Below are 19,263 nucleotides of genomic sequence, written 5' to 3' on the forward strand. Positions count from 1 at the left end.
AAATATTTTTTAAAAGGCACCCGCAGCCGACGCCGCCGACCCTCCCTCCCAGCTGACCCCCCCCATTAAGGGCCAAATCGGCCCAGCCACTTGCCCCCGCAGCTTCCGCCGCCGACCAACCGCCCGCCCACCCAGCTGCCGATACCTCCTTACTGCCGGCACACGTCCTCCGCTTGATCCGCTGCTCAATTAACAGAAGGAGAGAGGTGCTCGCATGCAGAGCTCCACTCTCTTTAAAGTCTCTTCCCGAACTGGCGGTTTGCGTCCTTGCCGCCCAAACCGCCAGTTCGGGAAGAGACTTTAAAGAGAGTGGAGCTCTGCATGCGAGCACCTCTCTCCTTCTGTTAATTGAGCAGCGGATCAAGCGGAGGACGTGTGCCGGCAGTAAGGAGGTATCGGCAGCTGGGTGGGCGGGCGGTTGGTCGGCGGCGGAAGCTGCGGGGGCAAGTGGCTGGGCCGATTTGGCCCTTAATGAGGGAGGGAGGGGGAATGGCAGCGGGGGACAGGAGAGCCGTTACTAGGGCCCGTTGTTCAACGGGCCAAAATTAACTAGTTAACTATAAAGAGATGAATTGATGTGGTTTGAGATTTTCTATGTTGTGATTTTATATTTTCAAGGAGTATTACACTATACATCAGTTCACATGATCCCCAATAGGGCATAACATGTGTCCTACCCATGTTTGGGAGCTGTAAGCGCTCTAGATTTCCAATTGTCTATGAGTAAAAGCAAGGTAGGAGGGGGAAGAGGTGATTGTGCGTGAGGCTCATGCTGGATGCAAGGGCTTTTCCTCCTACCTCAACTGAACAATTGGGTACAGCTGGTGGGTAGGGAGGAGCCCTTGCACCCTGTGCAAGCCTCACACAAAATCACTTTCTCCCCCTCCTACCTTGCTTTTCCCTCACAGAAATCTAGAGCTCCCAAACTTAGGTAACACACTTATCCTGCCCTACTGAGGATCATGTGAACTGCTCTAATAGGTTTTTTGTTGCCTTGGTTCTGGTGAAAAAATGGGGTGTAATCTTTCAAGAAAGAGTAACTTTCATCTATTTTATCCACCAGTTATTCACCATGTATTTTATCTACCTGTGCTATTAGGGTAATTGATTAACTTGGTTGAACAGCAAAAAGTAAAGAACAGGGTGACCCTAACTTAGTGCTTTCCAGCATTACTTTGTCCTGAGAATTTATGGTTAAATTATCCATGTGTGGATTTTATTGTAAGGAGCATGAACAGAGCCACATTACCTGAGTGATCACACCCAACCCGCATGCATTTGGGGCACAGAGGAGGACTTCCAGCTCAGCAAACATGATTCTTGCATAGGCTTGAACCTCAGCAGCTCTTGTAGAAGTTAAGTGGCAAGGGGAGAGACAGGGTTCAACAGGACAAGAAGAGCATGGCGAGCACAGCCTCTCCTTCACCCCACAGTGAGTACTCCGACCCCACTCTCCAGTCTCCAAAGGCCCAAACCTGCCTTTGCCTAGCACCCACACTATACTAGGCCCTAAGAGCTGCAAAGGAGCACTGCAGAGAAAGAGAATAGCACAAGACCCTACATCACACAATGACAAATCTTCATAATGAAGCAAGGAGAAGCACTAGCAGCACCAGCTGCAAGCTGGGAAAAATCTAAGCTGGAGTTCTCTATCCCCTGTAGGGCAAGCCATCAATGGGGCTTTTGCCAACGGTGATATTGGCTACCTATATTACAAGCCCCAGTGAGCTGTATGCAGTTCTGACTGAGATCCTCATAGACAGGCAACTGAGATATTTATTTTTCCCTGTAGAGATTGCTGCCATTTTAAGATGTGCATGTCCCACTCCCTGACTTACTCCATCCGCACAGGACAGATCTGAGACTTTATTTTAGAGCCATATAACTGCGCTGAAAAGCACCAGATGGAAGAGAAGCTTTGTGACAAATGCACACAAATGAAGGGTGGCAATCAGGAGGCAGCATGCACACAAACACCTGAAGAAAAAGTAACACATGTTGTCAAGCCTACCTCCCAGCCAGAGGCCTGATTGACAGAACGGAGAGGACGAGAGAGCGGGGTGGGGAGAGACAGAGAAAAACAGGAAAAAGAAGAAGGTTAATTTCTTTGAAACCTGGCTTCTTGTCAAAAATTGATCACAGGTTGGCTTGGATCAGGCCCAGGCATAAACGTGAATGGCCACAGCCTGATTTGGACAGAACGGCTCACATTTTGCACAGTATACAGTTTTGCCCACTGATGGCACAGATGCAACACACTGCCTGTGCTATTGTGGAGCAGGGCTGCTTGCCTGCATCTTAAAATTGTGCAACTGCAGTTTTGCGACACTGTCTCCACTGGAAATAATGGAGGCAGCATTGCTCAACTGCAACTGCACGGTTTTAAGTCATTGCAGAATAGCCCTGATCCACAGCAGTGCCGTTGGTGCTTTAGGCACATGCAGCAGTTCAAAGCTGCCCTTGTTACTCTGAGCAGAATGTGGGTCAGTGTTTGTTTCCTTAAGAGTAGTGGAACATTTCCCATCTAACCCCCATCCCTTTTTTAAGAAACAGGTGTAGGTGGCAATTGGGAGGTGGCAATCCAAGCCTAGTGCCATTCTGTCTGTGATGGACATCAGTGGACTAGTGTATGTCAATAACCAGCTTGAGACCCTAGAATGTCTGCCCTATGGCTTTAACCCAGAGAAAACACACAAGAAGGTGACATATGGGGTTCCACCTGTAATCAGCATGTCTCTCATCAGCTCCTAACAGAACTTTCTATCTTCTTCTAGGGCTGACACAGTCAGTATTTAATCAAGGTGTGGAATGAGCCCAAGAGTGGTCAGTGAAACACCTGATCACCTCTAATTCCAAGGACAGAGATGGAATTCACACGTTCTGGCCCTGAGGTAGCCTCAAATTACACCCAATAAACCCTGTCCCTGCCCCATCAGAGCTGGGAGGAGATTCTAGAATTTGGGGTTCCCAGTTACTGTTTATTGAGCCTATGCCACCTTATTTGCCTCTTAGAGATTGGGCTTGAGGGTGGGGGATGCAGAGACTGTGGTCTCCTGTTCAGCAGATGGAGAGATGATGCTTTTCTCATACAGTCATTGGGCTTTATGATCTCTTACAGTGCAGGAACTTGGCGCAAAAATGTTTCACTTCCAACTACCAGCTGATAATGCAAGAAGTGGAAGTCATATGGATTTATGCAAATCACCCAAAAGACACACTCTCAAATGGCTCAGGTGGGCCAAATCTAACTATACATAAGTAAGTTTGCATAACTGCATTTCAGTCATGAAAGCCTCATTAAACTTGAGATATATTCCAGTTTAATATTTCAAGTTAACTTGAGATATACGCAATGATATACTAATTAAACTTGAGATATTGAGGAGAGCTGGTCTTGTGGTAGCAAGCGTGACTTGTCCCCTTAGCTAAGCAGGGTCCACCCTGGTTGCATATGAAAGGGAGACTACATGTGCAAGCACTGTAAGATATTCCCCTTAGTGGATGGAGCCACTCTGGGAAGAGCAGAAGGTTTCATGTTCCCTCTCTGGCTTCTCCAAGATAGGGCTGAGAGAGATTCCTGCCTGCAACCTTGGAGAAGCCGCTGCCAGTCTGTGAAGACAATACTGAGCTAGATAGACCTATGGTCTGATTCAGTATATGGCAGCTTCCTAAGTCCCTATACAAACATGTCTTCCCAAGGAAGCTTTGCTGCAACAGAGAGACAGATCTGTTGTCTGGCGGTATTATTTTCACAGAAATCATATATGGCATTGTGGACATCCTTTTCAAATATAAGCATGAACCTCTCAGCCAACTTTAGGCTCATGAAGGGAAGGACTCAGATGTTCTTTCAGATGCATTTCACTGATGCTGATATCTAGAAATCCAAGCTTTTGGAGACTACCATGAACAAATTTGACAAGGTGGGATAACCTGAAGGCAGAAGTTATGGGGCTATCCCTGAATATGTTCTGCATGTAGATAACTACTGACCTAACCCATAAACAATTCAAGAATTGTTCTACGTGTCTGTTTTTGACATGTTTCACATCTCACTTCTACTGGATGCATCAAGTGAACCTGTCTGAAAAAATAATTTCTTGACTTTGTCCCAAGTCTTTACGAGGACCAAGTTGGTTGAGCAATTTGTGCTTGCATTTGAAGGTGATGTCCACACTGCTGTACACAAAGCCTGTAAAGATCCACGCAGCAAAGATTTTTTGGGAATAACGTCTGATTGTGTTTTTTGCAATAAAGGTTCAACTATGCAAATTAACTCTTGAATGGTCCCACTGACTTCAGTGAGACTTATCTGTTCCATCTGACATGTTAGAGGTGTCTCTCACGTGATTTGCAAGCTTCCATATGTGTACAACATTTAGTGCAGTATGCTGAAAGCTGTGAGAGAAATATTTTTGCCCTACTTAAAGGGCAAAATATGTTTTGCCCTACCTAAAACCTATATAAGAAGAAATAGTAGTAGTAAGCTCCTGCACCTCTAGTCCCTCTTTCCTAGAAAAGGACTATCCAATATAGCTCCTCCACTACTGTGGTGAACCCCAGGATCCTGACTGCAGTATCTCACAGGAGGTATGAAAAATGAACTCCATGCCAGAGGCAGAGTTTACAAGTTCAGTGGGACAATCCAGCAGACTGAACCATGTGCACCAAGCCACATGTACCAGAGTCACTAGTCACACAGACCTAGAAGAAATTACCACTTAGGTTGTGAGTGTCCCACTGAATTTCCCAAATACGTATTTTTGGTTTCAGTGCTTAAGTTGACTTTCACCCAGCCTCCTGTCTCCAACTGTGGCAGACTTCATTTTTTTCAGATCCTCTTCACATTTTATTTTTTCTGACAAGGGTAGTGTTGGAAAAAGCTTGTAAAGCCATGAGAATGGCTTGGAAAGCATCTAGAAAGGTGGAGTTTTCATGGGCTTCCCACTGTGCACATTTCCCCCAGGAACCCCTGCCACAATGAGGTACTACAGCAAAGCCCTGGAGGGCGTTCTCACCTGGTTGGTGATCTTGCTGAAGGCATCCTGCAGTTTGCCATGCAGCGTGGCCAGCTTCTTAAAGTCACGGTTAGCCTCATGGATAGGAATAAGGATCTTGTAGACCTCATTGACAGCTTCGTAGAGCCCACCCTGAGGAGAGGGAGGAGATGGGGCAGGAATTCAAAAAGCTGCTTGGGCTGTCAGAGCACACATATCATTTATTTATTGTATTTCTATCCCGCCTGATATGAATAGCACTTACATTTATATACCGCTCTATAGCTGGAGCTCTCTAAGTGGTTTACAATGATTTAGCATACTGCCCCCAACATTCTGGGTACTCATTTTACCAACCTCGGAAGGATGGAAGGCTGAGTCAACCATGAGCCCCTGGTCAGGATCGAACTTGTAACCTTCTGGTTACAGGGCGGCAGTTTTACCACTGTGCCATCAGGGGCTCTTGGCGCACACTTGGTATACCTCTTGGCGCACATTTTTTTCCCCCAAATTCAATTTTTATTAATTTTAACAATATCTCTTGGCGCACATTTAAGGAGCAGTGAGGCAGCGAGAGCAGCAGACAGATGTTGTGAGGGCCACCTGGTATGAGCTGAGGTCTGAAGGCAGGCAGCCAGTTCAGAGACTATCAATCAGAGTCAGTCCATGAGCAGCTCAGCCTGCACCAGAATGGTGATTTGCTCAGACAGAGGGGTCACAGCAGCTTTACAGGGCCAGATGAAATCCCCTGCTGACTCCTCATGTCATTTGGTCCTCAGTGAACTAAAAGCTGCAAGTATACTTTCCAATCAGTTGCAGTGAAGGTACTTCAGCACAGCAGAAATCTGACCAGTCGCCAAGGTGCTGCAGGGGGTGAGTCATCTGGGCCTCATTGCCAGAGCACAGAGGGGCAAACGTGCTGGGGAATCTATGGAAGGTCAGAAACTCCTTCCAGTGGAGGCTAGAGCCTTTTGGAGACAGCCTGCATATTTCCAGACAGACATGTATGTGAGAGACATGGACACAAAGGGAAGGAGAAAGCAGGACGTGAGGCCAGGACTGATGGCTCAATGGGCCACTTTGCAGAAGCCAAGGACATACATGGGGCACTACAAAGTACGGAAGTGAATCAAGTGCCTCTGAAGATTCTGGTTAGGTTGGCTGAACTTACAGGGGGCAAAGGAAAGCATGAAAAAAGGAAACGGGGTGAAAGGGTGGCAAAACTGGGTGCCATGGTTAGGGCAGAGGCCGATTCCCTCCTGACCTTTCAAAGCCATCTATCCACACCACTGAGGTTTCTAAGCTATCAGTACGTTCTTTTGCTTGTTTTGAAAGGAAGCAGAAAATCTCACTTTGCACATAAGAAACTCTGCGCCATGATGCTTGCCGCCCAGAGATGTCTTAAACCCTAGGGTTCTGCCTCTAAATAGAACAGAAGCAGCAGGTGAAAACCCACATGCACATGGAATGGTTTAGTAAGCTGGAATTCCATGCGCTGTCCCTCCCTTGCATGCCCCAGTGGTGCCATTTTGCAGTCTCTCACCATTGTAAATGAGGAAGCTGCCTGCTCAAGCAACCCCACCAGCCCTTGTTCAGTGAAGTACTTTCCAGAGCAGATGCCCTCTTCATCAGGGGATAGGACGTCATCTGAGACAGCAGACTCTTCCAGCACATTCGAAGAGATGTTCTTAGAGGAGAACCAAAGTTATTCAAGGCGGTGAAACACAGTTCTTCTCAGCCTTGTTTCCCTCCCACACCTGCCACAACCCAAGGACATGGCAAGGACTCTGGCTATCAAGGGTCTCAATGGAGTGCACAGGCCTGACTAGGACGGGGGGCTTCTGGGCTCTGCCCCCTGTTTTGGTGTAACAGTGCAGTTCACTTGTTTGGGAGCAGGAATGCTGGGAGCCAGGAATTCTGTACGCCTCCCGGGCCCAAATTGTTCATCCAGCCCTCCCACAGGAAAGCAGGACCATGGTCAGGGGCAAGCACTGAGCTAAGAAAGAACGGAGGAAGTCCTTGGTGCAGCATAGCAGCCTTCCCCTTGGAGTATCCTGCCTTTGTCCCTTTTTCTTACCTGGAAGGTAACACAGCCCACAGGTAGGTAGCGGCAGTCCTCCAGCATACTCAGGTACTCGGCTACCAAGGCAGCAGAGTGCACCAGACACTGAGCTGCCTCTGCATGGTTCCCACGCTCGGAATGCTTTGCTGCCATGTTCTGGAGCCATGTCAGTCTCAGGTCTGGGGATGTTTGGTACCCCTTGGCGATCCTAAGAGACAGGCAACTGTCAGGTCCAGAACTCTGGCTTGGTCACTGCCTTTGTTAGCATAATGTGCTCCAATCCTTCTCAGACACGAGAAGCAAGTCCACCTATCAAATCTTTCTACAGAATTTTTAACAGGCAAAGTGCTTCACAGCCCTTCATCGGGGCTTCTCCAGATGTTTTTTAAAACAATCAATCAATCAATCAATGCTGGTCGGAAAGCTGTTGCAGGGGATGTCCTTCCCTCAGCAAATGCATCTATTATAGTTAGAACACATTTTGAATTCCTGGGGAAACGGGAGTTTCCCGCTCACAAACTCAACAGACAGTTGAGTACTTGTGCTCATGGGCAGCGAATGGACTGTGATGAAACGGAAGTTCCCTCCACTCACCTCCATTTCGTAACTTTTAAACAATACGGTGTTTAGAAGCAAAGTGTGAGTGCTATCTTCTTGTACTGATTAAGCAAGCAGCTCTTTAACTGGACCCACAAGAAAATTAGCACCAGCAAGGCTCTTTCAGGAACCTTTTCTTCTAAGAAACCTTCCCCCCTCTAGAGTTTTTCCTCCGCATAGCCCACCTTTCTATTACATGTGGGGGAATGAGTGATTCCCCCTATTAGCAACAAAGAAGGCGGATATGAGTGAAAGCAGTAAGAAAGCAAGCATTTTTCCCCCCTTGTCTGAAAAATCCTCAGCAAGTCTTGCTAGGAAAGCAACCCTCGTAATGATTGGCCAGCAACCAACACGCGAATCCAGGGCTGACCTAGGATTTGAACCCAGGGCCAAATGCAGCCACCTTGGCTCTCTGATCTTAAGTCAACCTCATTGTGAGGAACATCCTGAAAGGACTCACACTGAGCAAGGAAACTGTGTCTGGTCCCCATGCCTTCCTATTGCTTTCCCACTTGAGGTGTTGGTTCTTGGCTCACCTGTACATCAGGTCTATCAGCATCTCAGGGTCCTCTTGATGCTCCTTCATCTTCACTGTGTCTGTCAGGATCATGTGCAGGTTGAAGACTAGGTCCTGAACCTGGACAGGAGGAAGCAACTTTATTGAGAACCATTAAGAGGAGGTGCAGGAACACAATCTCACAATATAATATCAGAGGGATTTCTATCCACACGAGCATGGCAGCCAAAAGTCTGGAAATTTGCTCTTCTGCTAATGAGTGTGATTTTTCAAATGGCAATGCTACTCTTCCACCAATTTTCTGATTTTCCGGTGTGTCCACTGGGAAGTTTAGATATGCATTAGCGTATCCTTCACTTCACAGATGAATGCTCAGTGTATTTGTAACACCTATTCTTGCACCAAGGATCACTATTTGAACATTTCTTCACCTGCTGTAAGTTGTAAACATTTAGTTTGCAATAGACTAATTTCAGAAATTTCAGGTTTCTTCTTTTCTTTTTAAACAACTTTGTAATTCTAGCTTAGAAACATGACACCCAGAGGCTGGAGATATTACAGAAGTTTATTTATTTATTTTTATTTATTTATTCAATTTTTATACCGCCCTTCCAGAAAGGCTCAGTTGAAGAAGTTGAAGAAGGAGCTAAGCTAGACCTCCAGAAGTCTGAGGTAGAGTTTCAGTTTTCTGCATTGTTGTGTTCCACCCTGCCCTATGGCTATAATAATAAGTCCATGTGCATATTTAATGTTGGCCAGATGTTGACTTTTCTTTAATCTGGAGTACATCACAGTAAACAGCGTTGTGTTTACTGCCTGTAACAACACTGGGGCAGAAAACTGATTTCTACACACATCTACTCAAAGGTCTGCTTCAGACCCACCACCCCCTCCAGTCAGTTCAGCCAGGAAGTTTTCCACACCTGGCTTTTAGTTCGCATCTCCTCCAGAATGGAGGTGTGTGTTCACATATTGGCCAAATTTACCCCAAAGTCCCTGCAAGCTGTTGGGGAGCACTTCACACACAATTTGGGTTTTTCATTGCGCGTTACAGTGTAGCCTGGTTTATATCTGGGGTAAAAAAAACCCACTTCTTGTGTCAGTTTTTTTTTTGGCGGGGTGCAACTTTGAACTCACAGTAAAGCCTCGCAGTAAACTGTAAAGCCTGCTGTCTGGGAAAAATCCAGGTGTTGCCCCTTGAGTCCTTTCTAAACCTCCCTGGCAAAGCTCCAAAAGCAAAGGAAGAGTATTGTCTCCGTTGTCACATTTTGACAAGAACAGTAGCACTAATCACATATAATGTCCCCTGGCCCTAAGAGCTTAAAGGAACAGACACAATTTCTGACTCAGAAGATGACAGGCCAAGCCATTGCCCAACTGCTCATACTGCCAAAAGCCTCTGGTCTGGTTCTGTTGGCAACGGTACCTGCTCAGCAAAGGTGGTGTCCCGCAGCTCCAGGTCCTCCTCTGCATATGTCAGGATGGTCTTCAATGAGCGCCGCAAGTGCTCCTCATTGAAGTTCTGTGATGTTCCCACAAGTGAGGAGAGTGACATGGTGACCTGCATCTTTACTCGGGCAAAGTTCTGTGCAAAGGAGATGCAACAAGAGTCAGCAAGGCAAGCCAAGGCTATAAATGTATTTAAATTCTGCCAGGGAAAATCAAACATTATGCTTGAAATACATTATGCAGAAGACCGGCTGACATCCTGGCTAAATTACTCAATGGGCATCCCATTGAAATTAACAAGTCAAGTTAGTCATATTTCAAAAACAGTCATGACTAGCTTATACTATTATTTTCAAAGGGACTTCTGTCAAGTAATTTAGTCAGCTGCTGTTCCAGAGAGAACTGATTTTAAATCAGGGGAAATGGAGATTTAAATCAACTGATTTAAACAAAAATTTCTGATTGGTATTTCTTATTTGCATACTAATAAGCACTAAAATATGTTAATTTACAATTAAATAGAGCCTTTATCTAAAAAGGTATACTATTTTCTGGTGTTGCTGTTTTTTATTTCACTTTTGATCATCTTCCTACATAGCTTAATTCTCGTTCTAATAGCACCCTTACTCTTGAAACACAAAATACTTAACAGTCTAAAATGTGTGCTGCTGGCAGCCCATGTGTCTCAGCACTTTCCAGAAGCAAGGGCTGGTAAACCACTGGGCAATGCAGCTTATTCTTGTTACATAAAAATATAATAGCCTTCTTTGCTTAGCCATAAGTAATATTCATAATTTAAGAACTTAGCAAACTGTAGAGCTTAGGAAGTTAAAGAACATAAAAAAGGAGAATATAAGATGACTCAGGTGGATGAGCCTGCTAGTGATATAAAAAGATAGCATATACAGAGGACAGGGGCCACTTCTCAATGCCTGGGATACTGAGGACCAGGAACTGATCAAGCCTGTTATAAGGGCAGAGAGTAAGACCTACAGCTACCTTGAACATTCTGCTTAGAATGGAAAGGTGGCGATAGAAATCTCCTAAATACCGGCCTATCTTTGGAATGCTCAACTCAAATGATAGTTCCCCATGGTTTTAATGCAGAGTATTTTTTAAAAAAACATTTAAAAAAGATCTGACTAATTTTTTTAGGAAGCAGGTAAAGAGTAAAAGGGAAACACTTAGCCTGACTTGTTTACATGTTCACAGGATTAACAGAGTGAGCAGGTCAACCAACAGGTCCTTGCAAGAACAGGGGCTTCATCTCTCGGGAATGAGACAGAGCAAGGTGCCTTGGGGGAGCAGTTCACAGTTTCACAAGTGAAATATCTTCAATTTTTTTTGTTTGTGTTTGTTAAATCCCAGGATACTCTGTAAAAGCATCGACAACAACTGTTCTGCCTGGATAATTCCTAGGAACAAGCTAGTACAGTTCTCACCTCATCTCTTGTTACAGCTTCATTTTCTCCCCCCCCCCCCACAAACTGGCTTCAAAAAGACACTTCCTTCCCTTCTAACATTTCCTCCTTCTCTGGCAGTGGATCTGCAGAGTAAGAGGGCTGCAGCACATGGCAAACTTCAGCCTTTCTTACAAGCAGATAGAGGGGAGGCTGCAGCACTTCACTTTGCACCCTCACACATGGAGTGTTTGGCAGACACTGCCTGCCCATTCTCCCAAATGTGACAGCAGGAAACTCGCTTTTCTTCAATACTAGTAATTCTCAGAACGCAAGTTCTCTACAAGATTCCAGATGTAATTCCACACATGCAGAAGACAAAGGAAACACTTTCTTGGCCACATCTAGCCCTTTCTGGCACTTCAAAGCAAAAACATTCCGGGACAAGTGCCAGGAAGGGACATGCACACTGCTTCCTAGAACAGTAGATGACTGGTGACATCTTGGAAGGGCTCCCCCCCTCCCCCCCACTGGTAGCAACTGGAAGAAGCCAGCTGTGGCCCAGGCTGGCTCAAAGTTTTAATTATTGGTAGTTATAACACATCAAGGAACACAGCATTTTCCAGACTAACGCAAGAAAAGGGAGGTCCCCTCCTAAAGCCCTGGCAAGTGGCCAGCCATTACGATCCAGCAGCAGCAAGAGATTCAGGGCAGTCCTAGTGCCTCCTTATTCCCACCAGCACTTACATTACCAATCTCGAAGTTCTGTCGCATGAGAAGGTAGAGTGAAGCACTCGCGTGGGTGCGGACAGTGCCCACCCTGCTGCTGCAGTGGCGCAGAAGGCGCAGACACAGGTCAGCACACAGTTCTGTGTCTTCCTCAAAAAGCATCTCCGGGAACTGCCAACAAAAGGTTAAAGTTATTTAACACTGCAGTCACGTGAAAGGCAGTTCATCAAACAAGGCAATGTACAATAGAAACATCAAAACCAACAGCTCAATAATTTTAAACACAAAATATAAGATCAAAATGACATGATTTGACATTTTTTTAAAAGCCTTTGTCAAATCAGGTTTTCACCTGACATTGTATAAACAATCTGGAGCCAGACAAATAATTGTCTCCCTCCTCTGTTCCATTAGGAAAAGAACCAGACTTGATTCTGCCAAGATTTCCAAACCTTTAAAAAGCATGTCACCATCTCACCACACTCACCTTGCTTACCAATGCTCTCTGGGTGGCAAAGCAATGTTGCAGGAAGGCAGCACTAGGCGTACAGCCCATGCTGTGCAGAAGCACTCTCAGCACCCCACCCAGGACACTCTCTTTGGCTTCTGATAATATCACTGTCTGCAGAGACAAAAAGAGCATGAGAAGACAGGTGGGGGTCAAGGAGAGAACCAACTGGACTCAGATCAGGAAACCCTCCAGAGGGAGCAGTGAACTGGAAAAAGGGCACAAGAGCACACCCAAGATGATCAGGGGCCTGGAGCACCTTCCTGGCAAGGCAAGGCTACAACACCTGGAGCTTTTTAGTTTAGAAAAAAAGACAACTGAGGGAAGACATGATAAAGGTTTCTAAAGGTGATAGAGATAGATGTTTTTCCTTCTCGCATGACACTAGAACCAGGCGTCATCCCATTAACCTGATGGCCAAGAAATTTAGGACCGACAAAAGGAAGTATTTTTTCAGACAACGTATTATCAACTTGTGGAATTCTCTGCCACAAGACATGGTAACAGCCAACAGCCTGGATGGCTTTAAGAGGGGTTTAGATAAATTCATGGAGGAGAGGTCTATCAATGGCTACTAGACAGGTCTATCAATGGCTATAGGCCACCGCCAGCCTCAGAGGCAACATGTCTCTAAATACCAGTTGCAAGAGAGTAGCAGTAGGAGAGAAAGCATCGACTCAGCTCTTGCCTGTGGGCTTCCCAGAGGCATCTGGTGGGCCACTGTGTGAAGCAGGATGCTGGACTAGATGGGCCTTGTGCCTGATCCAGCAGGGCTGTTCTTATGTTCTTAAGCTATACCGAGGACCAATCTGTAATATGGCAGGGCTTGCCACTGAAAAACCACTGACCACTTTCCTGAGGTCAGGATTCACCAGCCATCAGTAAAACATGCACATGTTGATGCTACCAGCCACCTGAATACTTCTCATATCAGCATCAGTGGCCAAGGTAGAGGCTCAACTGTAGTATGATCTAAGAAAGTTATGTGATTGTCTTGGCAACACAATAGAGTGCCAATGTGGAGTCCAGCCACAAAGTACTGGTTAAAATTAACACTAAGAAAACTCACGTTCTGCTGCAAGCAAAGTTAAATTCTGCAAGCTCAGTGATGTAAACAGGACTAAACCCTCAAAGTCCTGATGTAAACAATTTGTATCCTTTGTATCCTGATGATACAAAGTCCTGATGTAAACAGGACTAAACCCCACACGCCTTGCCCTCATACTTATCTTTGGTCAAGGATATATCCTGATATAAACTTGCCCCTCCGGCTCTATCTTCAGCCAACTGCTCCCTCAGTCAACTCCACTCTTTCCTTCCCTGCTCCCCTTTTAGGCCACTGAATTCCAACCCCAGCTGAGTCTGTTCTATGTTCTAGAAACCCACCAACTCTGCTGCACACATCCTCTCACTGAGGTTAAAGTTCCAGGGCCCTTTAAAAAAATGAATATTGTGAGCCTCAAGAGTGTGAGTTTCTGTGCTCACACATGCAAAACCAGACATGTAGGATAGTCAACCCAATTACAGCTAGCAATTTCAAACCATTTCAATCTGCCTTCTGCCTGGGGTTCAGAACCAAGACTGTCTTTTTTGCCCTGGTAGACAACCTACACCAGGAAATGGACACGGGGAGTGTGCTCAATACCACAGACCATGCTATTCTGGACTGCGTGGCATGGATTTTTATTCGGGCCTTTGGACAGCAGCCACTTGAAAGCTTGTTTGTTATTAGATGGCCTGGTCTGACAATTCTAGCTTCAATCATTGATAGAAGGGCTTCTGCTGCTATTTTTTTTTTCTGTTTTATCTATTGTACACCACCTTCAGGTTATGTTTACAAAAGGTGGTATATAAATATAATATAGAACAAATGAGAGGGTCCAGAAGAACTCCTTCCTTCATTTCCAACTTCTTACATGGTTTTTCACCCATATTGTTTGCCTTTTTGTCTGGTGAAGGCCTCCTTCATCTCAGCCACCTCCTTTCTTGGGGTCTCTGGTAGGGATGTGCACGGAACCAATTCAGAGGCCCATTATGGGCCTCCAAGCCAGTTCAAATGGTAGGCGGTTCCGCTGGTTCGAAGGCGGGGGTGTGTGTGTTTCTGCTTTAAGGGTGGGGAGGGTACACTTACCCCTCCCTCCGCTTTCCCCCCGCTGGCGCTCTGTGTTTTAAAAGTCAGAAGTATTTGACGTGCCTGCATGCACCGGATGCATGCACGGGTACATCATGTGCATGTGCAGGCACGTCGGACATGTGTGTGTGTGCACCCCCACATGCAGGTGCATTGGATACTTCCACCTACTTCCAGTAAAGGGGGCGAGGGGGCAGCAGGGAGGTATGCTGCCACCCTGGTGGACTTTTAAAACACGGAGCACCAACAGGGGAAAAGCAGGGGAGGTAAGTGCACCCTCCCCCACCCTAAACATGGAGTACTCTCTTCAGCGCTGTTGAAATCTTGCCTCCTATTCTGGGAATCTTTGGAGGTGGAACCCTCTCTTTTTTCATTTCATCTTCTAGAGCATAAACATATCAGATACTTTTGCAAGATCTAAGACTGCTCTGGGAAGCAGTTCCTTCTGTGCCACATCTCAGAGATCTAAAGCAGAGAGGGAGACAGGCCTCATGCTGGAAGCCCAAATTATACCTGTTGAATCCCAGAGCACTGTTCTGGCGAGTGGGCATAAGGCTACAGGGAACCTGTGTATTTTGCTGCAGGCCCAGTTGAATCCTACCTGCACAATGATTTCCAGGGTGTCCAGCACCACCATGTTAGCTTCTGTGGCCATATTACCATCAACGAGGGCCTCATGCTCCATCTCATCCTTGGACCTGAGCAAGGACAAAGGCGGCAGATGTTAAAGCATCTGTGTTTTAATTTGCAACCTTGGCCTGCAAAGTTATGTAGCAGTTTTCTGTACACTGACTGTGCCACATTTAAAGCTTTTGTGGCTAAAGATCAGAACTTCTTCTCTTCCAAATAAGAACCCTAAGACATACCCAGTCAGTTGGTTCCTAAGGAACTGCTGACCGGTCCCTGGCCTTTGTTCTTGCTAGTACACATATGTAGTTTCTCTGCACTGCATTCCCAACGTGAGGGAGTATTGGCCCAGTTGCCTTGGCAACAGGAATGCATTCCCTCTTTCCCTAACAGCTCCAGATTTTCACCCCTTTTGCGAAGAGGTGTGAAAAGATGCCAAAAGGGTGAAGCATATCTGCAGGGGGTCAAGGTCTCCCCTCAACATTTTTGCTCAGTCCTACTATTAATGGATGGACTTTCTTCACAGCATGGCCAGCCTGCCCACTAGGCAGACCTAGATGGTGGCCTGGGGTGGAAACCTGTGGGGGGCAGCATTCTGCCCACTGGGTGCCTACCACTGTGCTCCTTGCTGCATTCTCCACCACTGCGCCCACATGCCCTCCCCCTCTGACTGACAGTTGCTTCTGCTACCAGCGAGGCCTCTAATTGTGTGTTGTAATAACATGATTACAACATGCCACAGCAATTAGGGACTTCTCTGGCTGCAGCAAAAGCAGCCAGCAGGCAGAAGAGGCGGCAAAGGGGTCAGGGTGGCAGCCAGGATTTGCCTGGAGAGCTAAATATCTTTGGGCAACTGCTTTACAGTTGCCTCAAAATGGAGCATTGGTCTTCACTTACTGTGAAGGCTCCTTCTTGATGCTGGAGCTGAGGACATCTCTCACTGGGTTATCCCTTCCCACATGCTCCCAGGCAGGACTAATGAAATTCTGTTACTAGCCTTAAGAGCCCGGGATGGATAACCCTGCCCAGTTCTTTTAGGCCGAAATTGCAAGTAGCACAACATTATGAAATAACTACCAAATAAACAGGTAACATGTATATAAATACAGCGGAAGATATACCAAACCCATATATATACAGGTTGTGCAGTTAGACTTCTAGGATTCCCATGGAGTAGGCCGGGAAACCGTCTGGGAGGGCTGAGATGTCCTCAGCTCCAGCATCAAGAAGGAGCCTTCACAGTAAGTGAAGACCAATGCTCTGTTCTCTGATGCCTGGAGCCAAGGACGTCTCTCATTGGGATATACCAAAGCCCTGGCCAAAAACTCTCTGGGAGGGAGTGTCCCTGCCTACTCTGGGGGAAGAACCTGTTTGAGCACCCTGCGACCAAATGCCGCTTGTGCAGAGGCAAACACATCGATCTTGTAGTGTTTTGTAAATGTTGAAGGTGCCTTCCAAGTTGCAGCTCTGCACATCTCCTGCACTGGTGCATTCGTTGAGAAGGTGGCCGATGTAGCTGCCGCTCTGGTTTAGTGTGCAAGAATGTGTTCTGGAGCTGAAATGCGTTGGGATTCGACTGTGAGGGAGATACAAGCACGTATCCATCTGGCAAGAGTCTGTGATGAAATTTGGTTTCCCATTGATGCTGGTAAGAAACTAACAAAGTGGGATTCTGATTTCCTAAAACCCTTTGTGCACTCCAAATACATCTTCAAACACTTGCAAACATCCAACTTGTGCCATTCCTGCTCCCTTGGATGAATTGGTTTGGGACAAAAAGATGGTAATATTACAGGTGAAACTCAAAAAATTAGAATATCGTGCAAAAGTTCATTAATTTCAGTAATTCAAATTAAAAGGTGAAACTGATATATGAGATAGACGCATTACATGCAAAGTGAGATAAGTCAAGCCTTAATTTGTTATAATTGTGATGATCATGGCGTACAGCTCATGAGAACCCAAAATCCACAATCCCAGAAAATTAGAATATTGTGAAAAGGTTCAACAGTCTAGGCTCCAGGTGTCCCACTCCAATCAGCTAATCAATCCATAACACCTGCAAAGGGTTCCTGAGCCTGTAAATGGTCTCTCAGTCTGGTTCATTAGGAATCACAATCATGGGAAAGACTGCTGACTTGACAGTTGTGCAGAAAACCATCATTGACACCCTCCATAAGGAGGGAAAGCCTCAAAAGGTAATTGCAAAAGAAGTTGGATGTTCCCAAAGTGCTGTATCAAAGCACATTAATAGAAAGTTATGTGGAAGGGAAAAGTGTGGAAGAAAAAGGTGCACAAGCAGCAGGGATGACCGCAGCCTGGAGAGGATTGTCAGGAAAAGGCCATTCAAAAGTGTTGGGGACTTTCACAAGGAGTGGACTGAGGCTGGAGTTAGTGCATCAAGAGCCACCACACACAGACGGATCCTGGACATGGGCTTCAAATGTCGTATTCCTCTTGTCAAGCCGCTCCTGAACAACAAACGACGTCAGAAGCGTCTTACCTGGGCTCAAGAAAAAAAGAACTGGTCTGTTGCTCAGTGGTCCAAAGTCCTCTTTTCTGATGAGAGCAACTTTTGCATCTCATTTGGAAACCAAGGACCCAGAGTCTAGAGGAAGAATGGAGAGGCACACAATGCAAGATGCTTGAAGTCCAGTGTGAAGTTTCCACAGTCTGTGTTGATTTGAGGAGCCATGTCATCTGCTGGTGTTGGTCCACTGTGCTTCATTAAGTCCAGGGTCAACGCAGCCGTCTATCAGGAGATTTTGGAGCACTTCATGCTTCCTTCCGCAGACGAGCTGTATGGGGATGCTGACTTCATTTTCCAGCAGGACTTGGCACTTACCCACACTGCCAAAAGTACCAAAACCTGGTTCAATGACCATGGGATTACTGTGCTTGATTGGCCAGCAAACTCACCTGACCTGAACCCCATAGAGAATCTATCGGGCATTGCCAAAAGAAGGATGAGAGACATGAGACCAAACAATGCAGAAGAGCTGAAGGCCGCTATTGAAGCATCCTGGTCTTCCATAACACCTCAGCAGTGCCACAGGCTGATAGCATCCATGCCACGCCGCATTGAGGCAGTAATTGCTGCAAAAAGGGCCCAAACCAAGTACTGAATACATATGCATGCTTATACTTTTCAGAGGTCCGATATTGTTCTGTTTACAATCCTTGTTTTATTGGTTTCATGTAATATTCTAATTTTCTGGGATTGTGGATTTGGGGTTCTCATGAGCTGTATGCCATGATCATCACAATTATAACAAATTAAGGCTTGACTTATCTCGCTTTGCATGTAATGCGTCTATCTCATATATCAGTTTCACCTTTTAATTTGCATTACTGAAATTAATGAACTTTTGCACGATATTCTAATTTTTCGAGTTTCACCTGTACATCCTGAGATTGATGAAAGGTTGAACAGACCTTTGGTCTGAAGAACAGATTTCAAATAAGACATACAGAAACTGCCGAGAATATGCATAGATTCTTGTGTGAAAATAGTGTATTTAACTCTGATATTCTTCTTGCAGAAGTAATTGCCACTAAGAAGGCAGTTTTGTAAGATAACACTCTTAAGGGTATGGACCTAATTGGTTCAAAGGGCGTAGTTTGAAGAGCTTTTAGAACAGTGTGCAGATTCCATGATGGAAAACAGTGGACCACCAGTGGTGATAAAAGGGTCGCACCCCTAAGGAATCTTTTGATATGGGGATGATTTATCACCCTGGATTTAGAGAGACCTGCTATGACCCCTGTTAAGGAGGCAACTTGCCTTTTTAAGGTATTTGCTTTGAGGCCCTTATCCCACCCGTCTTGGAGAAATGTGAGCAGGTCCTTGACGGATGCCACACCACGAGTCATCGCATGTCTTGTTGCCCATTGTAGGAAAGTTCTCCACGTGTATTGGTAAATACGCTTGGTAGAATCTCTGGTGGGAGCTAGCATAGTATTCACGACGCTGCTAGAATAACCAAATCTGCCTAACATTCCCCGCTCAGTCTCCAGGTGGCGAGATGAAAACAGCCTGGATTGTGATGTTCGACTGGACCTTGATGAAGTAGATCTGTCGACACCGGAAGGAGCCATGGTTCCTGTGTGGCCATGTGAAAAGGTTCTGGGAACCATGGCCTCCTGGGCCAGTAAGGGGCTACCAAGATGACTTGTGCCTTGAGAAGTTGTACCCTGTGAAGTAAGCGTGCCAGTAGTGGAGTTGGTGGGGATGCATATAACAGTT

General features: G+C 46.0%; 1 protein-coding gene across 7 annotated transcripts in view; it reads right to left on the reverse strand.

The window, feature by feature from the left end:
- The window catches only part of DOCK6 (dedicator of cytokinesis 6), a 164,227-nt gene that overhangs the window by 22,475 nt on the left and 122,489 nt on the right, over positions 1–19,263 (reverse strand). For 3 of the 7 annotated variants that reach the window (XM_053291865.1, XM_053291864.1, XM_053291862.1), the window contains 9 exons: positions 14,992–15,088; positions 12,239–12,373; positions 11,770–11,922; positions 9,600–9,758; positions 8,193–8,293; positions 7,075–7,267; positions 6,541–6,684; positions 5,019–5,150; positions 2,012–2,026 (listed from right to left, as the gene is read on the reverse strand). In XM_053291865.1, coding sequence (XP_053147840.1) covers positions 2,012–2,026; positions 5,019–5,150; positions 6,541–6,684; positions 7,075–7,267; positions 8,193–8,293; positions 9,600–9,758; positions 11,770–11,922; positions 12,239–12,373; positions 14,992–15,088 — 1,129 coding nt within the window. Of the gene's footprint in view, positions 1–2,011; positions 2,027–5,018; positions 5,151–5,579; positions 5,980–6,540; positions 6,685–7,074; positions 7,268–8,192; positions 8,294–9,599; positions 9,759–11,769; positions 11,923–12,238; positions 12,374–14,991; positions 15,089–19,263 lie in introns of those variants that run through there. The other 4 variants (XM_053291863.1, XM_053291866.1, XR_008315388.1 and 1 more) reach the window with 4 other exon arrangements.

The sequence above is a fragment of the Hemicordylus capensis genome, chromosome 2 (assembly GCF_027244095.1).
Source record: "Hemicordylus capensis ecotype Gifberg chromosome 2, rHemCap1.1.pri, whole genome shotgun sequence".
Classification (NCBI taxonomy): domain Eukaryota; kingdom Metazoa; phylum Chordata; class Lepidosauria; order Squamata; family Cordylidae; genus Hemicordylus; species Hemicordylus capensis.